Source organism: Lithobates pipiens, unplaced genomic scaffold (genome assembly GCF_037356315.1).
Source record: "Lithobates pipiens isolate NorthernLeopardFrog02 unplaced genomic scaffold, aLitPip1_a1.2 Scaffold_16, whole genome shotgun sequence".
In the NCBI taxonomy this organism is placed as follows: Eukaryota; Metazoa; Chordata; class Amphibia; order Anura; family Ranidae; genus Lithobates; species Lithobates pipiens.
Window position 1 is genome coordinate 557,310,233 of NW_027507748.1, and position 27,854 is coordinate 557,338,086.

At 39.8% G+C, this 27,854-nt stretch overlaps 1 protein-coding gene across 1 annotated transcript in view; it reads left to right on the forward strand.

Moving 5' to 3' along the window:
• The window catches only part of LRP1 (LDL receptor related protein 1), a 475,004-nt gene that overhangs the window by 341,379 nt on the left and 105,771 nt on the right, over nt 1-27,854 (forward strand). The window contains 9 exon segments of the mRNA XM_077483570.1: nt 3,033-3,127; nt 10,232-10,381; nt 11,739-11,879; nt 12,620-12,745; nt 13,157-13,288; nt 15,470-15,604; nt 20,356-20,485; nt 22,095-22,221; nt 23,506-23,657. Coding sequence (XP_077339696.1) covers nt 3,033-3,127; nt 10,232-10,381; nt 11,739-11,879; nt 12,620-12,745; nt 13,157-13,288; nt 15,470-15,604; nt 20,356-20,485; nt 22,095-22,221; nt 23,506-23,657 — 1,188 coding nt within the window.

The following is a 27,854-nucleotide window of genomic DNA, read 5'->3' on the forward strand; positions in this document are numbered from 1 at the left end:
CTTAGATAAAAACGAATGATTTCCGCATGTAAAAATAAGCCGGCTGGCAAAAAACGAGAGCCCGTACTCCTCTAGTAACACATGGTGACGTCACAGCGTGCCCGCCCATACGCGTTTCGTCATACGTGATGTTTTCAATGGGGAACGCATGGTCGGACATTCCGACAACCAAATCTGTCGGAGTTTGTCCGACGGATTTTGTCCGAAACTGTTGCATACACACAGTCGGACAAAGTTGTCAGAAAATCCGATCGTACTTAACGTGATGACGTTATTTCGTTAGAACGGGACTACGTTCAGGCTAGTAGCCAATAGCTTTGGTTTAGGAATTTGATCTGAGCATGCATGGCACTTTGTCAGATCGGAATTCTCTACACATGATCGTACAAAGTCCGATCGGATCATGTTGTCGGAAAATTTTATGGACAAGTTGGAAAAGTTGGTGCGTCGGATATTCCGACGGAAACAGTCCGATGGAGACCACACACAGTCGGATTATCCCACAATACGGTCTGATCGGACATATTCCGTGGGAATCTCCGACCGTGTGTACAAGGGCTAAGAGGAGATCTTCCCTCAAAAAAACAATGTAATTTTAAGAATGTTCGTTCGATTTTCTAATCGTTAGTGGGGTTAAATCGACGTTCATTTTCAACCACAGTGACGGAAAAAGTTGGAAATCGAAAACTTCAAGGTGAAAGGAACTTTTAGACAGTGTATGTGGTTTTCGTTCAGAAATTACATTCATTTTAAAAACAGAGTGTTAAAAACAAGTGAGAATTTCAAACAGCATTCTTTCATTCAGCGAATGTACAAAGATTTTTCATCTGAAAATGGATCCGTGTGGCCAGCATAAGGCTCGGTATGCAGTTTGCTTTTGATCTGTTTCTGCAGTGCTTTTTGCTGTGCGTTTTGATTTTTGCACGCGTAATTTTGCGCAAACTGTTGGCACTATATAAATCCTGAATAATAATAATATGCATATTCTCATGTATCGTCTCAGATTTGTTTTTTTTTAATGTTTGTGAGGAGTATGTGGGTAGGCACAAAGCATTCAAGTGTGAACAGGCACAATTTGAAAGCATGGGATTTTGATTGTAGCTTCAAGCTACAAAACGTTCAGGTGTGAATCTGGGCTAACGGCAATTCATATCAATGTTTTTTTTTTTTTTTTTGCTGCAAATGTACTTTAATGGATGAAGCCCATGTGACCAAGCAAACATTTTTGTGACATCTGTCACGGTGCTGCCTCTCTGTATGTAGCCATAGATGATAAACTTATTGGCACACATTCATTTACTGCAAATTGCAGAGCAATGTTGTCTCTTCTGTCTCAGAATGTATCTGAAAGAACTGAATGCCCCACAGAATATCTAGTCTAATGGCAGGCATTGGCAGAGTATTGCTGCAAATGTTGCGCTTGAATTGTAATCCAATACATGTGGTAAATGTTCAAGAGAATTTTACAATAGATGCAGCATTCATGTGTTATTAACCTCTTTCATTGTTACAGCACTTTGAAATTGTGACTGCCTTTATTATGTTACCAAAGCCCCATACACACAGGCAGAATGTCGGGAGACATTGGCCAGTTAAAAAAAAAAAAGGGCATTCAGCCCGTGTGTATGCCACCTTGTCTGACAGAAACTGGCCGAAGATTGCTTCTGTCGCACAAGCCTGCTGGGAAGCCAGCAGTCGATCGACTCCCGATCCGCACACTCAGCCAATGGCGGAGATCGCTGATCAGAGTGTTCTGGTGTGGGGGCCGTTCCACCATTGGAACACAACAGCTCAGTAGGGAGGATAGCCATACTAACTTCAAATAGTTAGTACAGTGGCTCCGACTGGAGCTGACCGTTTTTTTAAAAATCTCAGTGTGTACCAGTCTTAAGAAGAAGTTCAAATCTGGATCCTGGGCCCAGAGGCTTTGTAGAGCTTTGGGTGAAAAAAAAAGCCACCAACCCCGGGTCCACATTTTACCTGTTAGCTGGATTTTATTATTAATTTCAGCTGTCGACAAGCCTTTATAACTGATGCTCAGGTCTGTCTATATTTCATTCTCTCTCTCTGATGTGAAAGCCTGCTGTTGGGTGAAAAGGCTGACTTCTGACAAAAAGAAATGAAAAGCTACGTGTGTTTGTTGTAGGAAACCTATTAAAGAGAACACCCTGTTAGTCAGGAAGTGACCTAAGTTTAGTTAGTGGCTTGGATGAGCAGAGGATCGATTTGTTTTATGCTATGAAATTGCTGTAGGAAGCCCTCCAGTATTAAAATATTTTGTTGGCTTGCTGAATATATGTGCAGGAATAACCGGCTTGCATTGTTCCTGGGTGTCCCTGTCTTATGCGACAGTTGAGCCTCTCCCACTTGCAAAATATGGACTGATCACTGAAAGCAGCTGTCAGATTGGTTGCTTCTTTTGTCATACTTGCGTTACGTGTATTCCTCACTTGTTCAGCGTAGTGAAATAATGTCTTCCCAGCCACAAAGTTTAAACCTGATGCTTTTACATGTAAATGTGTAGGTGATCCTGTTGGAATTAGTGTCTTATACTAGATTTCTAGCACACCAGTTGATCTTCGATCTTTGATTCACAGTAAGATGTATCCGGTAGTGTAGGAGTTGACCAAAGTATAGTTGTCACTCAGAACAGTTTATATCCTATACTGCGGTGTGTACATTTTCATTGCTAATTGCAATGTATTTATTGAATGAGCCCTGATAATTTGTCTTTTAAAAAAAAAAAAAATGTAACCTCTGAAAGCAATGAGCCACAATGAACTCCTATATTACTGCAACTTCAGCCATTATCTATGGTTCCTATTCGTTTCATCATCTTCAGCTCTCCTCTAAGCAAGCATCATTGTACTGCCGCTGCAATCTTTCTATAGAGAAAAGACATATTCCTGAATATTTTGCAATGGTGTTGTGGATAAGTTCATGTGAGGTAATTGCCTTAGGGTGAATCGTGTCTTGCACTGGGCACACACTGCAGTTAGTCAGAACTTTAATATTCAGTCTGTTTTTTCCAGGAAGATGTATTGGACAGATGGTGACAATATCAGCATGGCAAACATGGATGGCACAGAGCATCAAATCCTGTTCACCGATCAGAAGGGACCAGTTGGTAAGAGATTTTTACCGAACATAACTACTTCATCCATGCTTCCTGCTCTCACTTGTGTGTAGATTTAATGTAACATCTGCTGCCATGCTTCTCACTAGAATAGGTTTAGTTTTTACAGCTGGCCAGAGCATACAGCCTTATTTAAATGTTTACATGTGATACTTTTTTATTTTAAAATTTTGGGCTTCTTCACAGTATTGCGTTGTGTTAAGGCAGCCTCCAGTCATTATTCCCCTGCAAAGTAAAAGCATAATGGGCTTGTATGCATCACATACTAGCTCATTATGTAGCACTTACAGTTGTGCTCATAAGATTACATACCCTGGCAGAATTTCATTTATTGGCCATTTTTCAGAGAATATGAATGATAACACAAAAACATTTCTTTCACTCATGGTTAGTGTTTGGCTGAAGCCATTTATCATCAATCCACTCTGTTTATTTTTTTTTTAAATCATAATGGCAACATAAACTACCCAAATGACCCTGATCAAAAGTTTACATATACAGGCAGTCCCCTAGTTACAAACATCCAACTTACAAACGACTCCTACTTACAAATGGAGGGAGACAACAGGAAGTGAGAGGAAATCTACCCATAGCAAGAGAAATTCACTCCTGTAAGAGTTATCATGGAAAAAAAGGTGTCTCCACTGATGCTTTATCACCAAGGCTTGTTTCCACAACAACTCAAAATTTTCAAAATCCAGTTGTCATTGGGACAGAAAGTGAAGTGAAATCTTCTGAACAGGAGCACAGACAGCATAAAAAAAATGTTATGGGGTGATAACCCTTCCCTATGCTATCCATAAAGCTTAAATTTTTTTTTTTTTGGCTGGAGCTACGCTTAGAATATGTTCCTGTTCTGACTTACAAACAGATTCAACTTAAGAACAAACCTACAGAGACCCTATCTTGTTTGTAACCCCGGGGACCGCCTGTACAGGCAGTCCCCGGGTTGCAAACACAATAGGGGACTGTAGGTTTGTTCTTAAGTGGAATATGTGTGTAAGTCAAAACAGTGCATTTTTAAGCTTAAATTCAGCCTGTGCAGGGATGTGGGATATTCCAGGCACTTCTGGGCATGCAGTTACATTATCGGGGGCTTTTCTGGCCATGCAGTACATGTAGTACTGCAGTGTGAGATGTGTCCGGCGCTGCAAGATAGCTGCTCGAGGGTATCCAGGACTAGCATGGAGCACAAGCAGCTGGCATTGAGGCCGTTTGTAAGTAGGAGTCGTTCGTAGCTCGGGGACTGCATGTACTGGTAATTTTGGCCTAATAACATGCACACAAGTTGACACAAAGGTGTTTGAATTTATATTAAAAGTAACCATCCTCACCTGTGATCTGTTTGCTTGTAATTAGTGTGTGTGCGTGTGTGTGTGTGTGTGTGTGTATAAAAGGTGTTTCTGGACTCCTGACAGACCCTTGCATCTTTCATCCAGCGCTGCATTGACGTTTCTAGATTCTGAGTCATGGTGAAAGCAAAAGAATTGTCAAAGTATCTGTGGGGAAAAAGTAATTGAACTGTAAAAAACAGGAAAGGGATATAAAAAGATATGCAAGGAATTGAGAATGCCAATCAGCAGCGTTCATACTCTAATCAAGAAGTGGAAAATGAGGGGTACTGTTGAAACCAAACCACGGTCAGGTAGACCAACTAAGATTTCAGCTACAACTGCCAGGAAAATTGTTCGAGATGCAAATAAAAACCCACAAATAACTTCAGGTGAAATACGGGACTCTCTGAAAACGTGGTGTGGCTGTTCCAAGATGCACTATAAGGAGGCACTTGAAGAAAGATGGGCCGCATGGTCGAGTCGCCAGAAGAAAGCCACTACTATGCAAATGCCACAAAGTATCCTGCTTACAATACGCCAAACAGCACAGAGACTGACCTTAAAACTTCTGGCACAAAGTCATTTGGAGTGATGAGACCAAAATGTAGCTTTTTGGCCACAACCATAAATGCTACATTTGGAGAGGAGTCAACAAGGCCTATGATGAAAGGTACGGCGGTGGATCACTGATGTTTTGAGCATGTGTAAGCTGCAAAGGCACAGGAAATTTGGTCAAAATTGTTGGCAAGATAAATGCAGTATGTTATCAAAAAATACTGGAGGAACATTTGCATTCATCAGCCAGGAAGCTGCACATGGGACGTACTTGGACTTTCCAACATGATAATTATCCAAAACACAAAGCCAAGTCGACCTGTCATTGGCTACAGCAGAATAAAGTGAAGGTTCTGGTGTGGCCATCTGTCTCCTGACCTCAATATCATTGAGCCACTCTGGGGAGATCTCAAATGTGCAGTTCATGAAAGACATCCCAAGCATTTACAGGAACTGAAGGTTTTTTGCCAATAGGAATGGGCAGCTTTACCATCTGAGAAGATAAAAAGCCTCATCCACAAATACCACAAAAGACTTCAAGTTGTCATTGATGTTAAAGGGGGCAATACACGGTATTAAGAATTGGGGTGTGTAAACTTTTGATCAGGGACATTTAGGTAGTTTCTGTTTCCATTACGCTTTTTAAATCATAAACACAGTTGATTGATAATAAATGCCTTCAGTCAAACACTAACCATGAGTGAAAGAAAAAAATGTGTGTTATTCATATTCTCTGAAAATGGCCAAGAAATCCTAAATTCTGCCAGGGTATGTAAATTTATGAGCACAACTGTACCTGCAAATGAAGCCCACGATGTCCCCGCTGGTGGAAGCATCCATCTTTGCCTCTCTTCGGTGTGGGAACTGACGGTCACGGCACACACTGGGGAAGAAACGGCTTGGAGGGCCGTTTCTTCACTGCACATGCGCCGATGACTTCATTGGCGCACTACAAGGATAATATCTCCTAAACGGCACACGTTTAGGAAATATTTTCAGTACATATAGGTAAGCCTTATTTATAGGCTTACCTATATGTAAAAATGTCTCAGGGGGTTTTACATCCACTTTAAAGTACATGTAAAGTCATGGTGGGGTGCATATCAACATGGCTTGTCACCTGCTGCCCATTTGCAGTTGTTTCCTGTCTACATGCTTGCAGATCATTTCTGCATGTGGAAGTTGCCTGTGCAATTTTCATTAGCCCTTCTTGTACTCCCATTAGAAAAGCATGTGACTGGGTAAAATCACTCTGTAACAGGAAGTGCATGGCAAGGACCTTCATGACACCAAGTATCATTTTATTGAAAGCTGAACATTTAACCCTTTTTAAAATGACTTTAATATGTTGCAGCTTACATTTATGAGATTTTCGCGGCTGGGTTAACACCTACTTTATCTGTCCAATGTCAGAACAGCTACTGTCCACTGATAATCTGTCACTGGACAGTTGAAGCCTGGGGGCAGGTTGGTGTTAATCTTGACTTGGCGGGAACCAGGGCTCCCCACTGAAACCACCGCCTGTGGAAGGGAATTCCACATCCTTGCCACTCTTGCAGTAAGGAACCCTCTGTGTAGTTTAAAGTTAAACCACTTTTCATCTAATTTTAATTAATGGCCACGAGTCTTGTTAAACTCCCTTCTGCAAAAAAGTTTTATCCCTATTGTGGGGTCACCAGTATGGTATTTGTATATTAAAATCGTATCCCCTTTCAAGCTTCTCTTTTCCAGAGAGAATAAGTTCAGTGCTCGCAACCTTTCCTCATGTCTTGATTGCTGAGGAACATAGGCTTAAAGATCTAACACCACCAGTCAGTAACCCTGCCCCCCCCCCCCCCCAACAAAAACACACATAGACCAATTTAGTTGGAAAGGTCAAGGCCATAGCTTTATTTACATTTTCCAATACAATTTCCTACGTAAACACTTAACCAGTGCTAGACACAGTTATACTGTGAGCATGGTTGAACATTAACTTGTCTAAAGGGCCTGTCTTTACCATGAGTACTGGGTAGACTTTAAACCGACCCAACTTCCAATCAAGGGCATAGCCCAATAAGACAACCTTTTAATGCTATCAAGGTCAAAAACTGCTGGGAAAGCTGTGATAAACACCATAGACGAGACGGAAGGGCAGGGAAGTCTCTTCTAAACTGCGGTTCCTGAAGGCTCATACAATTACCTCAGTGATTAGTTTTATTAGAGTTCTGACTCTGCCCCCTCACCCCATATCTAAGTAGCCAGTTATTTTGTACTACTTTACATATTGCATGTAATCACTTCCAGTTTATAGCCATGCCCCATCGGTCAAGGCTCCCTTTTCCCATGGGGTCAAGGGGCCTTCATTCTAGAAAGCACCCAAACATCAGACACTTTTCGGCTGTCTGTACCAGAGAGGAAAAAATGGCTTGTTGGATCCTCCCAGATCAACACTTTTTTTTTTTTTCCTGATATAATCTGGTGCATGAAATGTCTGGCTATGCCATCTCTCTCCCTTTGTTATAAGAAAAATCTTTTGATGATCAAATCGCAGTTGGAAAACTAATCACTGATGGACATATTGAAGGAGAGTCTGTATTTATTTTAATGCTTTAAGTGATATACTCTTTACATAAATACATTCAGCAGAAAGTGTTAATGGCTAGAACAACCTTTCTGTATACTGACATAATTGCATATGTGCATGGGAGCATTTGTTCCTTACTAATTAGTGCATATTATTGCTGTACAGTGACATACTGCTTCTTTTTTATCAGAAATGGCACCTCACGCAAAATACCCAACCCATACTCACTTGGTGATTTACCCAGTTATTCCTTCTGGGTCTCCATCAATAATGCTGATTGTGTGACCTACACATTTGCATACAATAGATGGTACTGGAAGCAAGTTAGTTTTAGTGAAAATGCTCAATAGGCAGATATAAAAACACCTGTAAATGCAGCTTTGGATTACTTATAAAATAAAGTATATGCAAAAAAGTCATATACAGTGGGTAATAGAAACTGTTTTTGTTTTATCCAGCTGCATTTACTAGTGCAAATTATAACATCCAACTGAAAGATATAACACCAACATGTCAGAAAAAGATAAACACTCATACAGAATTACTGAGTTGGAAAAATGATCCCCCCCCCCCCCCCGCCCCAGTTAGTATTTTGAACCACCTTTTGCTTTAATTTAAAATTTGAATCTGTTGGGATATGTCTCTGCTAACTTTGCACATCAAGACTTTGCAATATTTGCCCATTCTTCTTTGCAGAACTCCTCAAGTTCAGTTAAATTTGATGGTGACTGCAATCTTCAAGTCACTCCACAGATTTTTCAATGGGGTTTATGTCTGGGCTCTGACTAGGCCATGCAAGGACATTCACCTTTTCTTCCTCCAACCATTGTATGGTCATTTTTGCTGTGTGCTTTGGGTCATTTTCATGTTGGAAGGTAAACCTCCTTTCCATGGACAACTTTCTGGCAGAGGGCAACAGATTGTCCTCAAGAATTTGATGGTATTTTGCCCCATCTTTTTTTCTTCTGTCCTGACAAATGCTTCAATCCCTGCTGCAGAGAAACACCCCCTTAACAGGACATTACCACCTCCATGCTTTACTGTAGGAATGGTGTTATTTGGCTGGTGGGCTGTATTAGATTTTCGCCAGACATATTGTTTGGTTTTGAGGCCAAATAATTCAATTTTAGTCTCATCAAAAACTGCGTGTCCTAATTTCAGACTGCAAAGCAACAAAGTGTGATTATTTTAACGGGGGTTATTCTTTTCTATACCCACTGTATGTATTTAATGTGTATTTGGAATTTGCTTGGAGTTAAACTTTAAAGCAATAGTTTTATTTGAATGACAGTGCCTTCAGCAGTTTGTACTCTTTCTGTATACTCCCCTGACACTAGGGAGACACTCGGGATTTCTTAAAGGAAGCGAAATACCAGGTATTTGGGGCATGGGATGCATGTGACTCACTCCCCACTTTTATTGGTGACAGTGCTGGTGCTTGGTGTATGGCCATTCAGATACCCAGCACTGTCAAATGGGGGGGGGGGGGGGGGGGGAGTCCTGTGTAAACTCCTAGTGCTCTCCTCCCACTGCTCATGTTAGCAAGCAAAGCAGCAGAGTAGGGAAGGCAGTTAAAGCATTTGTTACTCCAACACTATTCCTGATAAGTGCCTACTGTACCATGTGCTTGTATGAGAAAATATCCTGTTCTCTGTTGCTTCCTTTATGTGAAATCACTGGTGTTCTTGCCAGCCTCTGCTTTCTTATTAAAAACTGACCACGCTAAGCAGGAGAGCACACTGTGTTCAGTTTTCTAGCTATGCTGGGAACTTAGTGTGCTGTGCTCCAATGATCAGACTTGTCCTGGCACGCCTCCCCTGCACAGCCTCTCCTCTCCCCAGCTCTTTTGCAGCTGAGAACAGGGGGAATGATATTACATTTAAAAAAAGGGGGGGGGGTAGTATTTATAAAACTTTTTTATAGTTCTACAAAAATGTTTTGCCTTTTATTTCTAAATGAAACTGTATGGGTTGTTTTACAAGGTGATTGTTTACAATCACTTTAAGTTACACTTTAAGCTACTGTGAGGGCTGTCAATAATGTAAACCTATTCTCCATTACACACATTTTTTTTCTAGCTTGTCATCAATCAGCTGTATGGTAAAAAAAAAACAAAAAAACAAACAAACCACATCTTACAGCAATGCCAAAAAAGAGTGCAGTTCACCTACATCAGTCCTTCACTGGTCATTGCTTGTTCTAACTTCTGAATACATATATACTAAGCATTTGTGGGTAACATTACACACTATACACAAAAACAAGGTTTTTAACAAACTGATACAATTGAAAAAATAGCTGGTCAGTTCTTATATACATTTAAAATTATTGTGGCTGTAGGTCCTATAGATAATACTAAAATATATTTTTATGCTTTGGGTGCATATGAGGTTTTTTTTTTTTTTTTTTTTTTTTTTTTTAATAAAGTATTTTCTCTGTAGAAGCTTGGCATGGGTTAGAAAAAATGGCATAAGAATAATGCATACAGCAGTAACCAGATGGAATGGAAGCTTCCTATGTATTTTAATTTTTCTGTTGTATGTTTTTTCCAAGATGTATGGCCATATTAAAGAGCAGAGTATATTTGCAGTGAATGTTGTTTGTTTTTAACTATTCATTGCTTTTATTGCTTTCATGTAGGCTTATCCATTGACTATGTTGACAAAAAGTTGTACTGGATCAGTTCTGGCGCGGGTACAATTAACAGATGTAATCTTAATGGCAAAGGACGGGAAGATCTGCTCACCATGAAATCATATTTGGGAAAGGCAACAGCTCTTGCCATTATGGGTAAATTACTTTTATTTTCAATCTTTTTATTTCGTTTTTAAGGGTAACATACAATAAGAATACGTTCAGTTTATTAGGTTTGTTATAAGTGTGACAGAGTATAATCATTGTAAATATATTTCTTGCTGTATCAAACCAGAGTTTCCAAACATGGGTATATCTGGAAACTTTATTCTCCAGTGTTTCCTCAATTTTTATTTTATTTTTGTGAATCCTATTTTTGTAATTTTTTTGTAATGTATTCCTATTTAGTTTCATCTAGACAAAACTTGTTTTTTTTTTCCTGGCCTTGGCTATAGTTTGTCTGCTGTGAGCACTTGGAGTTGAAGTCTGCATTGTTCATTGGAGATATCTGGAGGCTGTTAATTAAGGAGTGCCAATGTGGGGTCTATAGAGACTTGTTTGCCCAGTAGGCCGATTAAGATCTCAAATATTTTGGTCTAGATAACCTAAGCTACTGGACAGGACCACCACATACTGTATTCACAAGCTCTGTGCAGCCTCAAAAGCAGATGGGTAGGTAGTTAGGGATAAACTTGTGTATGCAGGCTGAGACTAAATACCATTTTTTGTGTTCATTTCCACTGCTGCTTCGCTTACAGAGGACGACTTTGTTGCTTCCCAAATTTGATTCTAATCATCTTCCTTATGAATGATGTTGAGGTCAGCCTCCACTTATGTTTGTATGAGGGAGGGCTTGGAGACAGGCTAGCTATCATGACGGAGTACAGTGAAAAAAATGAAGCCTGACGTTTGTTTCTCTTAAGCACTTTTTCTTACAATATTTTAAGGAGCGTGGGAGTTCCAACCCTTTTAAGTATATGCATCAGAATATATTTAACCTGTAAGTTATGGAAGGTTGGATTTCTTAGGAGGGTTTGAAAGGATTTGACTGTGCTTTGTATCCACTAATGTGCATACCCTGGTGATTTTGAACTATGGGTTAATGACTTTTTATCAAAGCACAATACCAAAGCTTGAATTATATTTATAAAGAGAAATAGTGACTGCAGAATGGACTATTTTCTTTTGAGCATTGGATTAAAATACACAGGTGAGGCTCTGGTCACTGTCAAGCCTTCTGTATGATTTTTTTTTTTTTTTTGGTGTTGTTGCCACTAAAATGTTGTCATGAACATCTATTATATGAAACAAATTTCCTCACATTTGTAGTAGACCTGTAATTGATTGCCAGGGAAAAAATTCAGCAAACTAGTTTCCCTGAGCTACCAGCCAAATTCAGATTTTTTTTATAGTGGAATTAAGAGTATAAAAGCTCATATTTTATTAGGTGTTTTTATTGTCCTGTCAGTAAAAGAAATAGCAAGGTTGATGGAGTATCTTTTCTTTCACTTAGGTGACAAACTGTGGTGGGCAGACCATGCATATGACAAAATGGGAACATGTAACAAAAAGGATGGGTCAGATCCGAAAGTTCTAAGGTTTAACACGAACCAGGTCATGCATATGAAGGTGTATGATGAAGAGATACAGAAAGGTAGGAGATTGTTTAAAAGTAAAGCTATTCACTGAAGTTAAATAACATGTATGTCCTCTCATAAAACCACATTGGTTACACACCTTTGTTTGTTGTAGCTCATGATCATTTTGTTATAGAAAAATTCAATTCAGAAAATGATTGCTTTTTTAAAAATTTACGGTAAACCCTGAAAACCTTTTTATTGAGCTGGAGTGTCTATGTTCTTTGAAGAAAACACCTAAAAGAAACTTGTGGTCGAAGAAACTCATTGTTTACATTTATGAGAATCTTTTCGTTTTAGGAGAACCAAACCAGTGCTATAATCTTTTTGTGAATTGAATTTTGTATAAAGGACATTGAAAAAGGAACAATGTAAATTGTATGCAGTAAATTCAGCAGATGTGTGTTATTTAAAGCCTTGGTGAATAAAATACCGGTATATGCTTTTTGTTAAAATGAGTGCATAAAGCATGGCAATCAAAATACTGCATACAGAATGCTTTAGTAACTTGACAGCAGTATATAAATATGCCACGTTCTAGGTCTTTTTTTTTTTTTCTGGTACAATGAAGCTGTTCTTTTTTCTGATAAATACATTTTGCCATCCATTCACCCATCGCCCAGTGCAGCATGGAAGAGTGGAATGTAGCAAAAACAGCTATTCGGTTGCCATATGGAAGTGCACAGATCACAAAAATGTAAGGTTGTGTAAAATAAAATATGAATCTGTTTCAGAAACTCTTACCCCCTCTTTTTAGGTGCAAACAATTGTTCGGTTAACAATGGAGATTGTTCTCAGCTATGCCTCCCAACCTCTGCTACCACAAGATCATGCATGTGCACTGCAGGATACAGCCTCAGGAGTGGGCAACAGACCTGTGAGGGTGAGTCTCCTATTTCTGTCATATTCAGAGGCCCTTTCTTATGGCATAAAGTAAATACTGTTCTTTGCTGAACATCAAAATGTCACCTCCAGTTTGAAGCTTACATTTCTTGCATTGCTTGAATCCCTTTCATATAAACTAGAGTGCCTGTTTAACCCTGCAAAAAGTGCTTTGTGATTGAAGAAGAGGCTGGTCACATGACCTTGACAGGTCATGTAACCAGACTGTCGTCCTCCTGACATATTTATTCATTCATTTTAATCTTATACCACTTTCTTGAAATCCCAGTGGAGTGGAGTGCATTACACATTTGAAAAGCACACTGCTGTGTGTGCACGTATTTTTAACACTGCTTGTGTTTCTATAATTGTGCTGAGCCACCTGTAATGTACAGTACTTTGTCTCTTGCAGGTGTTGGTTCCTTCTTGCTATACTCTGTGCATGAAGGCATACGAGGAATTCCTTTGGATCCACAAGATAAAGCTGATGCTTTAGTTCCTGTTTCTGGCACATCCCTGGCAGTTGGAATGGATTTCCATGCAGGTGAGAACGACTTGCCTTCATGCTTTTATACACTTTGAATACATTTCTCTCAACTCATTCATCTTCCCACATCATTTGCGATCCTCTTTCAAAAGTAGACACATTTTTAACGACCAAAAGTAGTTTCTGTTTGAGAAGTAGGAATGCACATTGAGTTATATTCCTGGCCCAAGAGTCAGAGCAGTGGATAAAATACACCATAAACAATTCTTGGACATCATTGCAGCACTAGCTATCAAATTAAGAGGTTGGATATTAAACTTGATCCACTAAAGCAGTAAATCATTGGACAAACTGTTTCTACAGCTAACTGGGCTAAATGCCAGGAGCAGTAAAATGGGGTTAATTGTTATAATAAAAAAACTCATTGTTGGCTTCCTGTCATTTATGTGATAAAATAATTCTGATAGCTGCAATCAAACCATGTTCAAAGAAAAACTGTAACACAGTTCTGTATACACGTTAAAAACATACCCTCAATAACAGTTTCCCAGAATATTACATAGAAGGGTTGGCGTTCTAAAATAAGAGTACTTTGTTGAGAGTAACAGACCTTTTTTCTGTAGGTTCAGCACTCAAAATAATGTTTTTTTTTGCTTCTTTTATCCTACACCATGAATATCTAGTTCCCAATCCATCGCTTATAGTTACTCATATGAGAAAACCTCCCAGTTCTTAGCTCTCTATTGGTGACTAAACTGCAATAATAATAGCCACCAATTTGAACACCTTCTTTACCACCCCCCCCCCCCATATTTCCCTCTACAGCTGATGCTCAAATCATTTTTAAGGATTAAAAACAAGTTGGTATATTGTAGTTATGGGCTATTTAAAGCCTAAAAAAAAAAAAAAAAAAAAATTGTACTAACACACACCCTAAAGAGTTAAACTACATATATTTTATTCGCTATAAAAAGCAGAAATACAAAAAGGCACCACCAACAATATCCTATAACCCCTTATAAAAACCCACAAGAAGAATCCTTATAGCAGGACATTATTCTTCAGTGATCAACCAATTCCCCAAGACAATAGACCTATATAGTAGATGGTACAAAACATTCCTCCTCTCAATAGAGAGGGGTTTACTAATACAGTGGGTGACTCCCTCCCTCAATATAAGGCACCCCCTATATACAACAATAAATAACCCTAGCCACTTAAGGCGAGATCTGGCCTGGATAATTCCTAAGGACAACGGTGTGATTCTGTAACTACAGAAATAGTTCACACTATTCCCTTCTGAAATGATACAGCCGCTATAACAGGAAAATAGGAAATACATATAACATTTCCACAGTCAGTCTGTCAGTCGGTCAGGGGCATCACATTGTCATTGAAAAAACATGTTGGAATAATGAATCTTCACAACTTAAAAAGAAGGGGAAAAATACAAGGGAAAGAAAAAATTGGAATATGCATATACAGTACTAAATGTTCTCCTCATAGTAATCCTCAGATGTTCCAAAAAAGTGGAAAAAAATAATTGTCGTTTATTTCTGATAATCACATATGACTGGGTAAATGGAATCAGACACTGTTATGTAGATCATTGGAACCTTCAATCCCATGCTCATCAGGTGTATTATACTGATGGGAACAATCTCACAGGTACCATCCTAGTAACCGTATGCAAAGGTTCCTACAACTGCAGGTGTATCCTCTAAGCAATTAGTATCAATAGAGAGAACTTTTCTCTGTTACTTACTGGATGTTGATCTCACAGATTTTTCTCCAATATGGGATAGGTTTCAGATTGTCCATCTATGTATGGTAACCGTAGATCTCCAGTTGCTGATTGTCAATCTGTGATTGTTGTAGCGGTTCCCCACCAATAGCATCACAACCTCAGTGTCTGTTTCTCAGTTGGTAATCCTATAAGTCCTCTTTTATAATCATTTGTGCTGTCCATTTCAGATGTATCATCAGGTTTCCAGCACAGTTTATCAAGCCAATTTAAATGGTATTAGATGGAGGAGGTGAATTAAAGAAAACGGGGGTGTTTGTCCCAGCATAAAAGCTAACAGCTTACATGTTTCATTCCTTGAGTACTGGAAATTTGTCAGAGCTAGGGCTTTAAACATCCTTTAAACATCAGCATAAAAACAAATGAACAAACAGGAAGTGTCATGTACTCCATCCCAAATCTGTGAAAATACTTATTCCTGATATTTTTTCCAGAGAATGACACCATCTACTGGGTGGACATGGGGCTCAGCACCATCAGTCGAGCCAAGCGAGACCAGACCTGGCGAGAAGATGTTATTACTAATGGCATTGGCAGAGTTGAAGGCATTGCTGTAGACTGGATAGCTGGTAAGACTGAAGGGAATGATTTCCTACTTACTGGATTGTTCTGTTTTTGGACTTGGAAATAACTAACATAATGTACAGTTTCTGGCATGAATGTATAATTCTACATTGGATATTAATATGCATTTTTAGGTTGGTGTTATTAGAATTTGAGATAGTTACCTATACATAGAACACGTGTGCATAACAGGAAAAAAGAACTGAAGCATGCAATAAAGGTGCATTACAGATATAATTGTAAATTAGGCCTTTAAATGGGTCCCTCTTTTGCTAACCTGTTTGTAATATAGGAGAAACATTCAACAAACGTCCACTCTAGGCCCCTTGCTGTCTCTCACATACAGAAAGCCTGATTTCTTTGACACCGACCTGCCTTGAATGTTTGAATGTAATTGGTCAAGTCATTTGAAATTCATCAAGCAGTGCTGGAAAAGTTACACGGTGCAGGTTTCAGGAAGTGAACCCACCTGTCCCACAAGTAAGCTGTGATTGTAGCTGTATTACATGGCACACAAATTAAGGAAACTGAGTGGACAGTTTACCTTTAGCACAACTACATTGTTTTCTGGATAGCACTTTATTACATGGAAATGCATCGAAATTAGACACAAACCTAGGCAATTTAGGTAGAGCATATGATAAAATATATGTGCAGATGGTATTCTCATCAGTAGTTGTAGGAATAAGCTTGACCCACCTCCTCAATCTTGCACTCTTTCCTTTTAGCCTGTTTTTACACCTGAGCAGACTGTATTCATGAAGATCTGGAAGAGTTTTTTTCAGGCATGTTACAGGCATATTTCAAGTGTATTACAGACGCTTTGCAGTTGCTTTTGCATGTGTGTCAAGCTTCAGAAGCATGTTTCCTGGGCTGCAGAAGAGGAGGAGAGCAGTTCTATATAAGTAGAAAAAAAGTTTGCTTACTTTTTTTGGGTGTATGGCATAGCGCATAGGGCGACTGAGCATACAAGTGTGAATAGGAACAGTGAAAAGGAATGGGATTCTGCATAGCCGGGTGTAATAAAAACTAGTCAGGCTTAGTAATGTGTAATATATGGTCGCATAATATAACCATCCAGGGAGGTGGTGATATATCAGGGTAAGCTTCTATAAGGGTTTATGGGGTGCAATTGAGTACAACTGATGCAAAAAGAGAAAAATCGCATCAAAATACAGCTATTTTTAAACAAAATGTGTTAATGAAGACACTGAGTCATATTTTTAGATATGTACTTACAAGATAACAAATAAACCTCAAACCAAGAAGATTTTATATTGGTGGAAACCCAAGTAATTACAAGCTGTGGAGAAGAGGCAATAAAAGAAAAAAATGGACAACCACCAATGACACAGTTCCGTATCACATGGGCATCACAAATGGGGGGGGGGGTGATCAACCTATATCCTTAACATGTGATTTACCTGCAAAGAGCAAAAAGAATCTCAGTAATAGATGGCTCCCACTGCCCCAATTTTGCATCGCCTCTGGCGTACTCACGCCAGGAACTGTCAGCGTGGGTGGATGCACCTCCACACTTGCACCGCCTAGCCAACATGCTAGGTGCTGGCAGGGAAACGGAGAATCCGTCCAATCACTGCACCAGCCCAGGAACAGGATGCCCCACACAACACACTGCGTGTTTTGAGGACATGGCCCATCTCACAGACTGGGTGTGGTGCAGGGAATATAAAACATCTGCTTTGCCCCAGCCAGCCCAAGATGTGGCAACTGCTAGGTCATAACTGTGCCACTCCCAGAATAAAAGATACTGTTACAATTAACAGCCATAGTCATAGTAACCATAAAACGCTGTAAGCTATTGCCGCTATATAAATCATATATAATAATAAAGCCATACACCAATGTATGGATTTCACAAAAAATACCACACATACCATGATCGGTGCCATCTATAAGGTAACTATAAATGCCCCAATCCACAGCCATAATAGAAGGGGTAAGCACATAAAGTCAAAATAACCAGTATAGATGAAGCATGGATCAAAACCAATCTCCAAATGGGTTCCCATTGTTGATGCTGGATAATAAAAAAAACGGGAAAAAAAGGCAATCGCAATAGTATATTCAGAAAAGAAGCATACAGACTTGCACATCCTAAAGTGCCCATTGTGATCTAAAACCAAACCAAGGCACGGTGATGTCTAAAAACTGCCAGATGAAAATCTCCACAGCCTTCACACTTATGACCACTATATTGTATCATCATAAAGATAATATGAAAAGAAAATTATATGCGAAACTATAACAACTAAGAAATAAGACAAAAGTAGTGGCCAGGATGCTGAGGAAGAAAACTGACCAATACCTTTCATAAGAAGAGTTTAAAGATGATGTTTTCATTAATGCCTGGAGATTTGGTTGCCTTCAGTTGGAAGATCCATTTGGTCTCCAACTGGAGGAGATGTTTAATGAGCCAAAAACGAGCGATGGAGAGGTGGTCTTTCGTTTAAGACCACCTCTCAAAATCTCTCTATGCAGTGGTAAATATAAATAACCAACTATATGGTTAGGGAGCAAAATTTCTAATCCACTCTGAAAATAACACAGAAGAGATATACTGTATATACTATTAGAGGTTGAATCTGGTAAATATCAGACTTGGCGATCAAATTTTTTTATTTAAAGAAAACAAAAATTAAAAAGACTTTTGCTAATTTTCAGAAGAATTTCAGACAGAACTGCAATATATTTTATGCTGGCATTGGGCCTTCCTTAAAAAAAAAAAAAAATTTAATTTTTAAGAACTGACTTCCAATTGTTAGTGGGGTCAAATCGACGTATGTTTTCTACCACAGTGATGGGGGAAAATGTGAAGGAGCAGAAAAAAAACTTCTTGGTGAAAGGAATTTTCAGACCGTGTATGTGGTTTTTGTTAAAACTGAATGTTAAAAGCAAGTGAAATTTTGAAATCACATTCTTTCATTCAGCGAATGTACAAAGATTTTTAATCTTAATGTTCTCGTCCAAAAATAGATACGTGTATGGCCAGCAGCAGGCTCGGTTCACACCTATGCAGTTTGCTTTTGATATGTCTACAATGCTTTGTGGTGTGCATTTTTCACACGCGATTTTGCTGCGATTTGTGTTTTGCCTTTTTTATGCTTTTTTTTGGCCAATTTGTTGTTGGGCAGATAAATAATGCAAATTGCTGCAAAAAAAGCACTACATGCTTTTCTGCAGCTTCACCATTGAAGTATATTGAACCAATAAAAGCACCATTTTGCATTGAAAATCGTCCTTGACCTCTTCCAAATACGCAGTGGCTGAAAAAAGCATAGATGTGAACGTGTCCCATAGGAAACCATGTTAAATTAACTGTAGTGCGTTTTTGCAAAAAGCACCAAAAAACGCATAGGTGTGAACCAGGCCTAAGGCATTTAGTAGCAGCTGCATGCTTTTTTGTATCGCCTGTCATATTGGGGTTAAAAAAACGAATTAGCCCTTTATAGTACAAAAAGAGCAGATAATCGCTACTATAAAGGGTTCATTTATACTGTGAAACAGTGAAAGTAATATATAATACATATATAATAAATACACCCAGTATGTAGGCTATATGGGCATTATAACTAGGAGTTGGACATATGAAGGGTGAAAAGGAAATAGAAATCTTTTATATGAAAATAATACTAAAAGCTCAGACTTTTTTTTCATGTATTTTATCATTTTAAATATAATGCCTAATACTAGTAAAAGTTTACTTTAAATGTAATTGTAATGCCTTTGACGTTTCAAGTGCCCCTATAACAAGCTGCAAAGTATAGTATAGAGTATATAGTATAGCAAGGTAAAAAAAAAACTTCTGCCTTTTAGAACCACTCACTTCCTGCCGAGTCCATGACGCATTGCTTCTCACACATTCACAAGTTCTCAGGCACTTACTGACATGTATGGATGATGTACTGAGCTGTATGTGTGCTGCGCTGTATTTCCCGATATTTAGAACAAATAATACATTCTGTATGCAGGCCAACTAATTGGCTGGCGGATTAATAAATTCAGAAAATAGTTGACAACTATTTTTATAATCGATCCATTGACGATTAACCGATTACTTGTTTCGGCCCTAGTACTAAGATTGAAACTATGATACAAACCCATATGACGGCTGACCAAAGGTTTCATTTTACCATTACGGATCAAGTAGGCTTGATCCCAGATTTTTTCTTTATCAATGCTAATTGGGGATGGGTGCTGAGGTATCCAATTGTACCTAATACTACTATATATAAATAATATACTGTATGTGTCTGTGTGCTTTGTCTATTTAAGAATGTAAAAAAGGGTGTAAATTGATTTTTATTACACATCTAGTATTCTATATGGCGCTAAATACTTTTTTCATTCCAATTTTCTGAAGTTGTAGGAAATAGCAGGACATACAATGGGTGTTACTAGTGAGGCATTATACATAACAGGCAGGATGTTTGAGAGTGACATGGATTCTGGAGTATTGATATGCTGTTTTTTTCTGTGTCACCCTTTAAATCACATGACAGAATCAAATGCTCTATTTTATTTCCTGTATTCGTTTTACTGTTGGAAATCTTCAAGTTTATTTAGAGCCTTCAACTTTATATTTTACTTTGTGGTGAGCCTAGATAAATATGAACACAAGTAGCACCATAGGTTTGATTTCAAATGCATTGGTGGGTCTGTGTTTTATTTATTTATTTCTTTTCTTTTCTTGACTGCTGTTTTTTTCATCGGCCTGTTGCTGTTCTCTTCACAGGTAATATCTATTGGACTGATCAAGGTTTTGATGTCATTGAGGTGGCTCGTTTGAATGGCTCCTTCCGCTATGTCGTGATATCCAAGGGACTGGACAAGCCGCGAGCCATCACTGTTCACCCTGAGAGAGGGTAAAAATCATCAATAAATACATTGGTTATTGAGATTGTAATATATTATATTTTCATAATGTACTCCTAGACCTAAGACAATGCTTTCTTGTAAAGATTTTGTCAGGTCAGATGACCATATCTACTTGTCTGTTGGTGGGTGCAAACATCTCTAACCAATCAATATTGAGGAAACTTGCATTTTGTGTAATTTATGTGTAGCTGACCAATATTTTCCTGTAGCATACCAGTGGCAATGGGCTTAATTTGACTAATCTTCCCTCCTGTTTGGATGTTAACATGAATACTCAGGAAGTCTTATTCAGTGGCATCACTAGGGTTGGTGTCACCTGGTGCGGTAAAACATAGTGTCACCCCCCACATATAATTGTTTTCCCCATAGAACACTGCATATATTGGCAATAGTAGTGTCTAGTGTCGTTAACAACGATCAAGCAACTAGCAAATTTGCTATAACAAGGCTTACCTTGGTAAAGTTAATATCTCCTAAATGGACACCTGTTAATGTCACCGGCGCATGCGCTCTGAAGGTCAGGCATACTGTGCCAGACCTTCAGAGCACCGTGCCGTAACCGAGGGCTCCCGCACACATGATGGGAGTGACATTGCAATTCTGCCCATACTTTGCATTATCTGCTGTCCTCAGGGACAGATCGGATCCAGAGATCCCACTGTATGGCGTATCTGTCCCTGAGGACAGCAGATAATGGCATCATTGGCATTGATGATTTGATATGGATTTTGGAACTGACCTGATGACACGGTGTGTTGCTTGCTGGATGGGATCTGATGGCCACAAGGAAGATGGCAAATGCTGTGACCTGCCGACAACAAGATGTGGTGTTTGCTGGACCGTGGTGGACAGTATCTGAAAGCAGCAGCCAGGGAAGATGGAAAGATGCTGGTGTGACCTTCTGCTTGCTGGACAGGTCTGATGTGGGTCACTGTCTACACCTGGGCTGCGGATCCCCCCCCCCCCCCCATCAGACCAGCTTAAGGCGGCTCAGCTACTATACCTGGGTATGATAACCGCTGGGAGGGGGGTTGTTTTGTTGCTCTGGGTGGCGAACACCATAGCAACCCCCCCTCCACCTATCACACCTTACCTCTGGGCGGCCGCTCCGGCGGACATCCCTCTTCGGGGCGGAGATAGTGACAGGCTCAGCAGCGAAGTAGGAGGAGGATGACACAGCGGCGCTGGAAGATAAAAAAAATGCCAAAAGGAGAACCAAGGCTTTCGTTGCCCTTGGGATGGTGTCACCCCTTTAGCAGGTGTCACCCAGGTCCCCCCCCCCCCCAGCAATGCCAGTGATCTGATTCAGTGGAATGGTCTTCTCCAGGTGAAATTCCACAGACTATTCCAATAATTCAGATAGTCCATCTAATATTAGTATGCATCTTGACATCAATAGAAAACTCTGAAAAGGGAACTGAGATGTGGGAATTTACTCACTGTAGACTGAAAAAGCACGAGATACAATTGAACAGGGGTAAATTAAATCCTGGCCTTGTGGTCCATTTGCATGGAAACCACATTTTATCAAGGGCACAGCAGAAGTTCTGTCTGCCTTCTTACCTGCTCTTATATGTTTTTATCTACTGCTTGCAGTTATCTGTTCTGGACAGAATGGGGTCAATTCCCTCGAATTGAGAGGTCCTATCTTGATGGCAGTGGGAGGCTTATCCTGGTAGACGTCAGTATCAGCTGGCCTAATGGAATCTCCATAGATTATGAGGTATGTAATCCATCACAGCTTATCTGATATAGAGGTAAAGGTAGACTCTTAAACGGGAAAAACAGACTTTATTATTATGTTGGTTACATTAGTGGATACATATTTATCTTACCTTTAAGTGCAACTCCTCTTTTTCTTTTTGGCTCAGCTGATATTCTAAACTAGGGCAGAAGAATATTCAACATTTTAAATATTTCCTTTCCTTTTGCAATTATGTTTTTTGTATTAAATGTTCTCTTTAAAGTGCAACTGTGCTCAGTCTATGGACATTAACCAAGCAGTAAATAAGCTTTAAAATCACTTACCTCTTTAGCTGTAGGCACTGTAGAGCAATGATTCCTCAAAGTTCACTGCAATAGCAGTGAAGTCATGTAAGTTGGATTCCAGCACTCTGCCCTTTCGCCCTCCTAGATAATTTTCTCTGTTTTTACATTAGGGATTGGAAGGCCAAATCATTTCCGGCAGGGGAAAGCCTTCAGCTCATAACTTGCCACACAGTGTGGTTGATTTTCTAAACGCGTAGAACATGTTCACTTTGCAGGTCAGGTTTTTCTTTGCAGGGGAATTTCCACTTACCTTAGAAAAATATAGTAAATATTTACCATGCAAAGAATGCCCTAACTTGTGCAAGTAAAATACAATCTAAAAATAAAATTATTTTTGCTTGAATAGAAATGAGAAGTCAGCAAAGCTTTATCTGATCATTAACTCGGCTAAATGAAAATTCCCTTTTAAAGTGAACATGCTTTACCCCTTTAGCTGGAGAGGTCAGTGAGTGCTTGTTTTAAAGTAGAGCTATAGGCAAAACATTTTGGATGGAGCAAAGGAGGGTTATAACTCTTGTTGGTTTATTTTTTGCCATCTGTGTTCCACTGGGGAGATTTCACTTCCTGTCCCATAGCCAAAACAGGAAGTGAGAGGAATACCCTGCATATTAAGGGAATCCCCTTGGGACCTCCAGGGCACCAGAACTAGTGTCCCATTGCAAAATTTCTTTCTGTGGACAATCCAAAATGTGGGATTTTTTTTAAACTTTTATTTTCAATGATGATGGTAAACAGGACAAATAGAAGGGCTGTCTCTCCCTAATGGGGGCACAGACAGCAATAACAACTGATTGGTGTTCTACTCAATCTCCATTCTGTCCAAACTAAAGAAAACGTTTTGCCTTTAGTTATGCTTTAATGCTCATTTACTGCTTCAGAAATTGTAAATCTTTGAATGTTCGTGGGTTTACATGTTACTCGTGAGATCAGTATTCAGCCAGGTACTCCTCTTCTGCAGGATGGAAAGCTGTACTGGTGCGATGCTCGCACTGATAAAATTGAGAGGATTGACCTGGAGACGGGGAAGAACAGGGAGGTAGTGCTGTCCAACAACAACATGGACATGTTCTCTGTATCGGTCTTTGAAGATTACATCTATTGGAGTGACAGGTGAGGACACTGTCAAGTTGTTTTTCCTATGTTTTGTGCAGTTTATATACATAATCTTCATTATTGAGTGGTAGCACAATAAAGGATTACCTAAGCCTCTCCTAAGCCCATAATAGCCCATACTTTGGAGCAGCAGTTTGCGTTTAACTTCAGAGCAAATACAGGTTATAATATACAGCATTAGGGAAAAACAAGGATTTCAGGATATTAACAAGTCAATTTTTTAAAAGGGTTATCTAAAAATATGATTTGTACACAGACTATTTTGTAAGAGTTGCCTTACCATTTCAGTTTAAGGATAGCTTGGATGTTTTCTTTAGCTGATATTTCTAGCTAACAGCCATGGCAACTCTTGAGAATACATGGGCAATCTCATTTCCTGCTTGTATGACTCATTAAATATAAATTACATGTGTTCCCTGCATTTGGAGTTTCATTTTAATCAGATACTTACTTAAAGAACTACCAGGACAGGTCAGGGGGGTACAATGAAGGTTGTTTAATCACATAGCAGTCCTGATGATAAATGTTATATAGTAGGTGAGGTTGAAAAAAAGACACAAGTCAAACCTATGTGTGTGGTTATATGTTACTATTACATTGTATGGCCCTGTATGTTGTGGTCGTTCAGGTGCTTATCTAATAGTTTATTGAAATTATAGATGCCCCCCCACTGAAACCACCACCCGTGGAATGGAATTTCACATCCTTGCCACTCTTACAGTAAAGAACCCTCTATGCAGTTTAAGGTCCTCTTTACTCCTAATTTTAGTGAGTGGCCATGTGTCTTATTAAGCTCCCTTCCGCAAAAACATTTTATCCCTATTGTGGGGTCACCAGTACGGTATTTGTAATTGGAAATCATATCCCCTCTCAAGCTTCTCTTCTCCAGAGAGAATAAGTTCAGTGATCACAACCTTTCTTCATTACTAATATCCTCCAGACCCTTTATTAGCTTTGTTGCCCTTCTTTTTAATAGCTCCATTTCCAGTACATCCTTCCTGAGAACTGGTGCCCAGAACCAGAGCGCATACTCCAGATGAGGCCGAATCAAAGTCTTGTAGAGCGGGAGAATTATCATTTTATCTCTGGAGTTAATGCCAATTGCATGCCAATATTCTGTTTGCTTTGTTAGCAGCAACTTGGCATTGCATACTATTGCTGAGCCTATCATCTACTAGGACCCCCAGGTCCTTTTCCATCCTAGATTTCCCCCAGAGGTTCACCCCCTAGTGAGTAGATGCACTCATATTTTTGCCACCCAAATGCATTATTTTACATTTTTCTACATTAAACCTCATTTGCCACGTAGTTGCCCATCCCATTAATTTGTTCAGATCTTCTTGCAATGTTTCCTCATCCTGCAGAGAAGTTATTGTCCTGCTTAGCATAGTGTCGTCCACAAATACAGAGATTGAGCTGTTTATCCCATCCTCCAGGTCCTTTATGAACAAATTAAACAGATTGGTACCAGCACAGAACCCTGGGGGACCCCACTTCCCACCCCTGACCATTCAGAGTATTTCCCATTTATACCCACCCTCTGAACTCACCCTTGCAACCAGTTTTCAATCCATGTACTCACCCTATGCCAACAGACCTTACTTTTTACAGTAAACATTTATGGGGAACTGTGTCAAATACTTTTGAAAAATCCAAATACACCATGTCTACGGCCTTCCTTTATCTAGATGGCAGCTCACCTCCTCATAGAAGGTTAAAAGATTGGTTTAGCAAGAACAATTCTTCATGAATCCATGCTGATTACTTCTAATGATACCATTTGCATTACTAAAATCTTGTATATAGTCCGTTTATCACCTCCTCCAAGAGCTTGCATACTATTGATGTTAGGCTAACTGGTCTGTAGTTCCCAGGGATATATTTTGACCCTTTTTTAAATATTGGTGCTCCATTGGCTTTTCTCCAATCAGCTGGTATTATTCCAGTCAGTAGACTGTCAGTAAAAATTAGGAACAATGGTCTGGCAATTACTTGACTGAGTTCCCCAAGTGCACTCGGGTGCAAGCCATCTGGTCCCGGTGATTTATTAATGTTAAGTTTCCCAAGTCTATTTCTAATTTTGTCATCTGTTAGCCATGAGGGTGCTTCCTATGATGTGTCATGAGGACAAACACTGCAGGTTTGGTTACTGAAGCCCCCCCCGATTCCTTTTTGTAGACTGAGGAGAAGAATAAATTCAATACCTTCGCCATCTCCCCATCCTTTACCAGATGTCCTTCCTCATTCTTTATGGGGCCAATATGTTCTGTCCTCCCTTTTTTACTGTTTATATATTTAAAGAATTTCTTGGGACTTTTTTTACTCTCCTCCGCTATGTGTCTATCTTAGCCACCCTAATTGCACGCTTATATATCTTGTTGCATTCTTTGTAAAGTCCAAATGCTGATGATGATCCCTCAGCCTTGTAAGGCCTTCTCCTTTACTTTAATATGCATTTTTACATTTGAGTTAAGCCATCCAGGACTTTTTTTTCGCTCTTTTAAATGTATTTCCCATTGGGATGCATTGGCTAATGCCCTTATTTAATATACTTTTAAAGCAAACCCATCTCTCCTCTGTGTTCTTTGTTTCTAAGATTTTATCCTAATATATATCTTCTAGCAAGGTTCGTAGTTTAGGGAAGTTGGCTCATTTGAAATTGAGTGTCTTTGTGTTTCCTATTTGTGTGATTTATACCGAAGCCAATTGACCTGTGATCATAGTTTCCTAACTTGCCCCGTATTTCCACATCTGTGATCCGGTCTGTATTGTTGGTAATCAGTAGATCTAGTAACGCCTTGTTTCTAGTTGGTGCATCTACCATCTGACCCATGAAATTGTTCTGCAAGACATTTAGGAACTGGCGAGTTTATATAAATGCTTGGTTCCCTCTGCCCAGTGTATGTCTGGATAATTCAATTCCCCCATTATGATAACACTTCCCATCCTTGCTGCTAATCCAAATTGTGATAGAAGGTCCATCTCCCCCTTCTTCCTAGGTTAGGGGACAGATAGCATACTCTCAGTATTTCCCCTTGGCTTCATCCCTTTGGAGCTATACCCATAAGGATTCCACCTCTTCCCTAGCTCCCTTATTAATCTCGCACATTCACTTGTACATTATTCTTGATATATAGGCATACCCCTCCCCCTTTTTTGCCCGCTCTTTTCCTGTGATAAAGGGAATACCCTTGAATGGTTGCCAGCCAATCATGATAGCTGTTGAACCAGGTCTCTGAAATCCTCACAAAATCAAAATCTTCCATGTTCAACAGTATCTCTAGTTCACCCATCTTGTCCGCCATGCTCCTAGCATTGGTAAACATGCCACGTAGTTTAGACTGATCGCATACTGTCTTCTTATTGGGTGTTCCGAGGATGCAAATAGGACTTGTTACTATACTTACCTTGGGTTTATATGCTTTAATCAACCTACCACTAATGCCTCCAATACTACCCTCTGGAATATGTTCCGCGCTGACTATCTCTACCTCGGGACCCCCCCAGTCGCCTCTAACCCCTCTAACTTTTCGCTCATCTTCACTCCCAGCAGATCTGCACCCTCCTCATTTAGGAGCAGTCCGTCCCTTCTATAGAACTGGTGACCGACTGAGAAGTTGGGCCAATTCTCCAGGAACCCAAACCCCTCCTTACACCAGCTCCTCAGCCAGTTGTTTACTTCTCTAATCTCCCTCTGTCTTTTTGGTGTGGCTCGATGAAACGGTACCAACTTGCACCGTGACAGCCGAGTCTTCCCCAGCCCCTCCCAGTAATTTGTCCACCAGATCTCTCATGTGCCGAACCCCCAGGCTCCTGCCCAGGATTGGCCTCCCTGGCACTTCCCCCTCTATCCTGCCTTGCTGTCACCCATCTACTCGCTTCTAGTGCCTGCACCTTTTTGTCTTCACCCTCCTCTGTGCTGGCCCCTGCCAGCCCCTGCCGACACCTGCCGGGTACGTTCCCAGCTCTCCTTTAGTATGGAGGGTCCTCTCAGTGCTGACAGTTTCAGAACCTGGGCTTCCAGGGAAACTATGTGCTTACATTTTGCACAGCAGTATTTACCCTTGATCAAGATGTACACGGAGTCCCATCTCCACACCCGCCGGGCATCGTGCCTACTAATTTAATGAGGATTTGGGATTATACCCTGTCCAAATTACCCAACAACTAGCTTCCTGACACTAATACTCAACA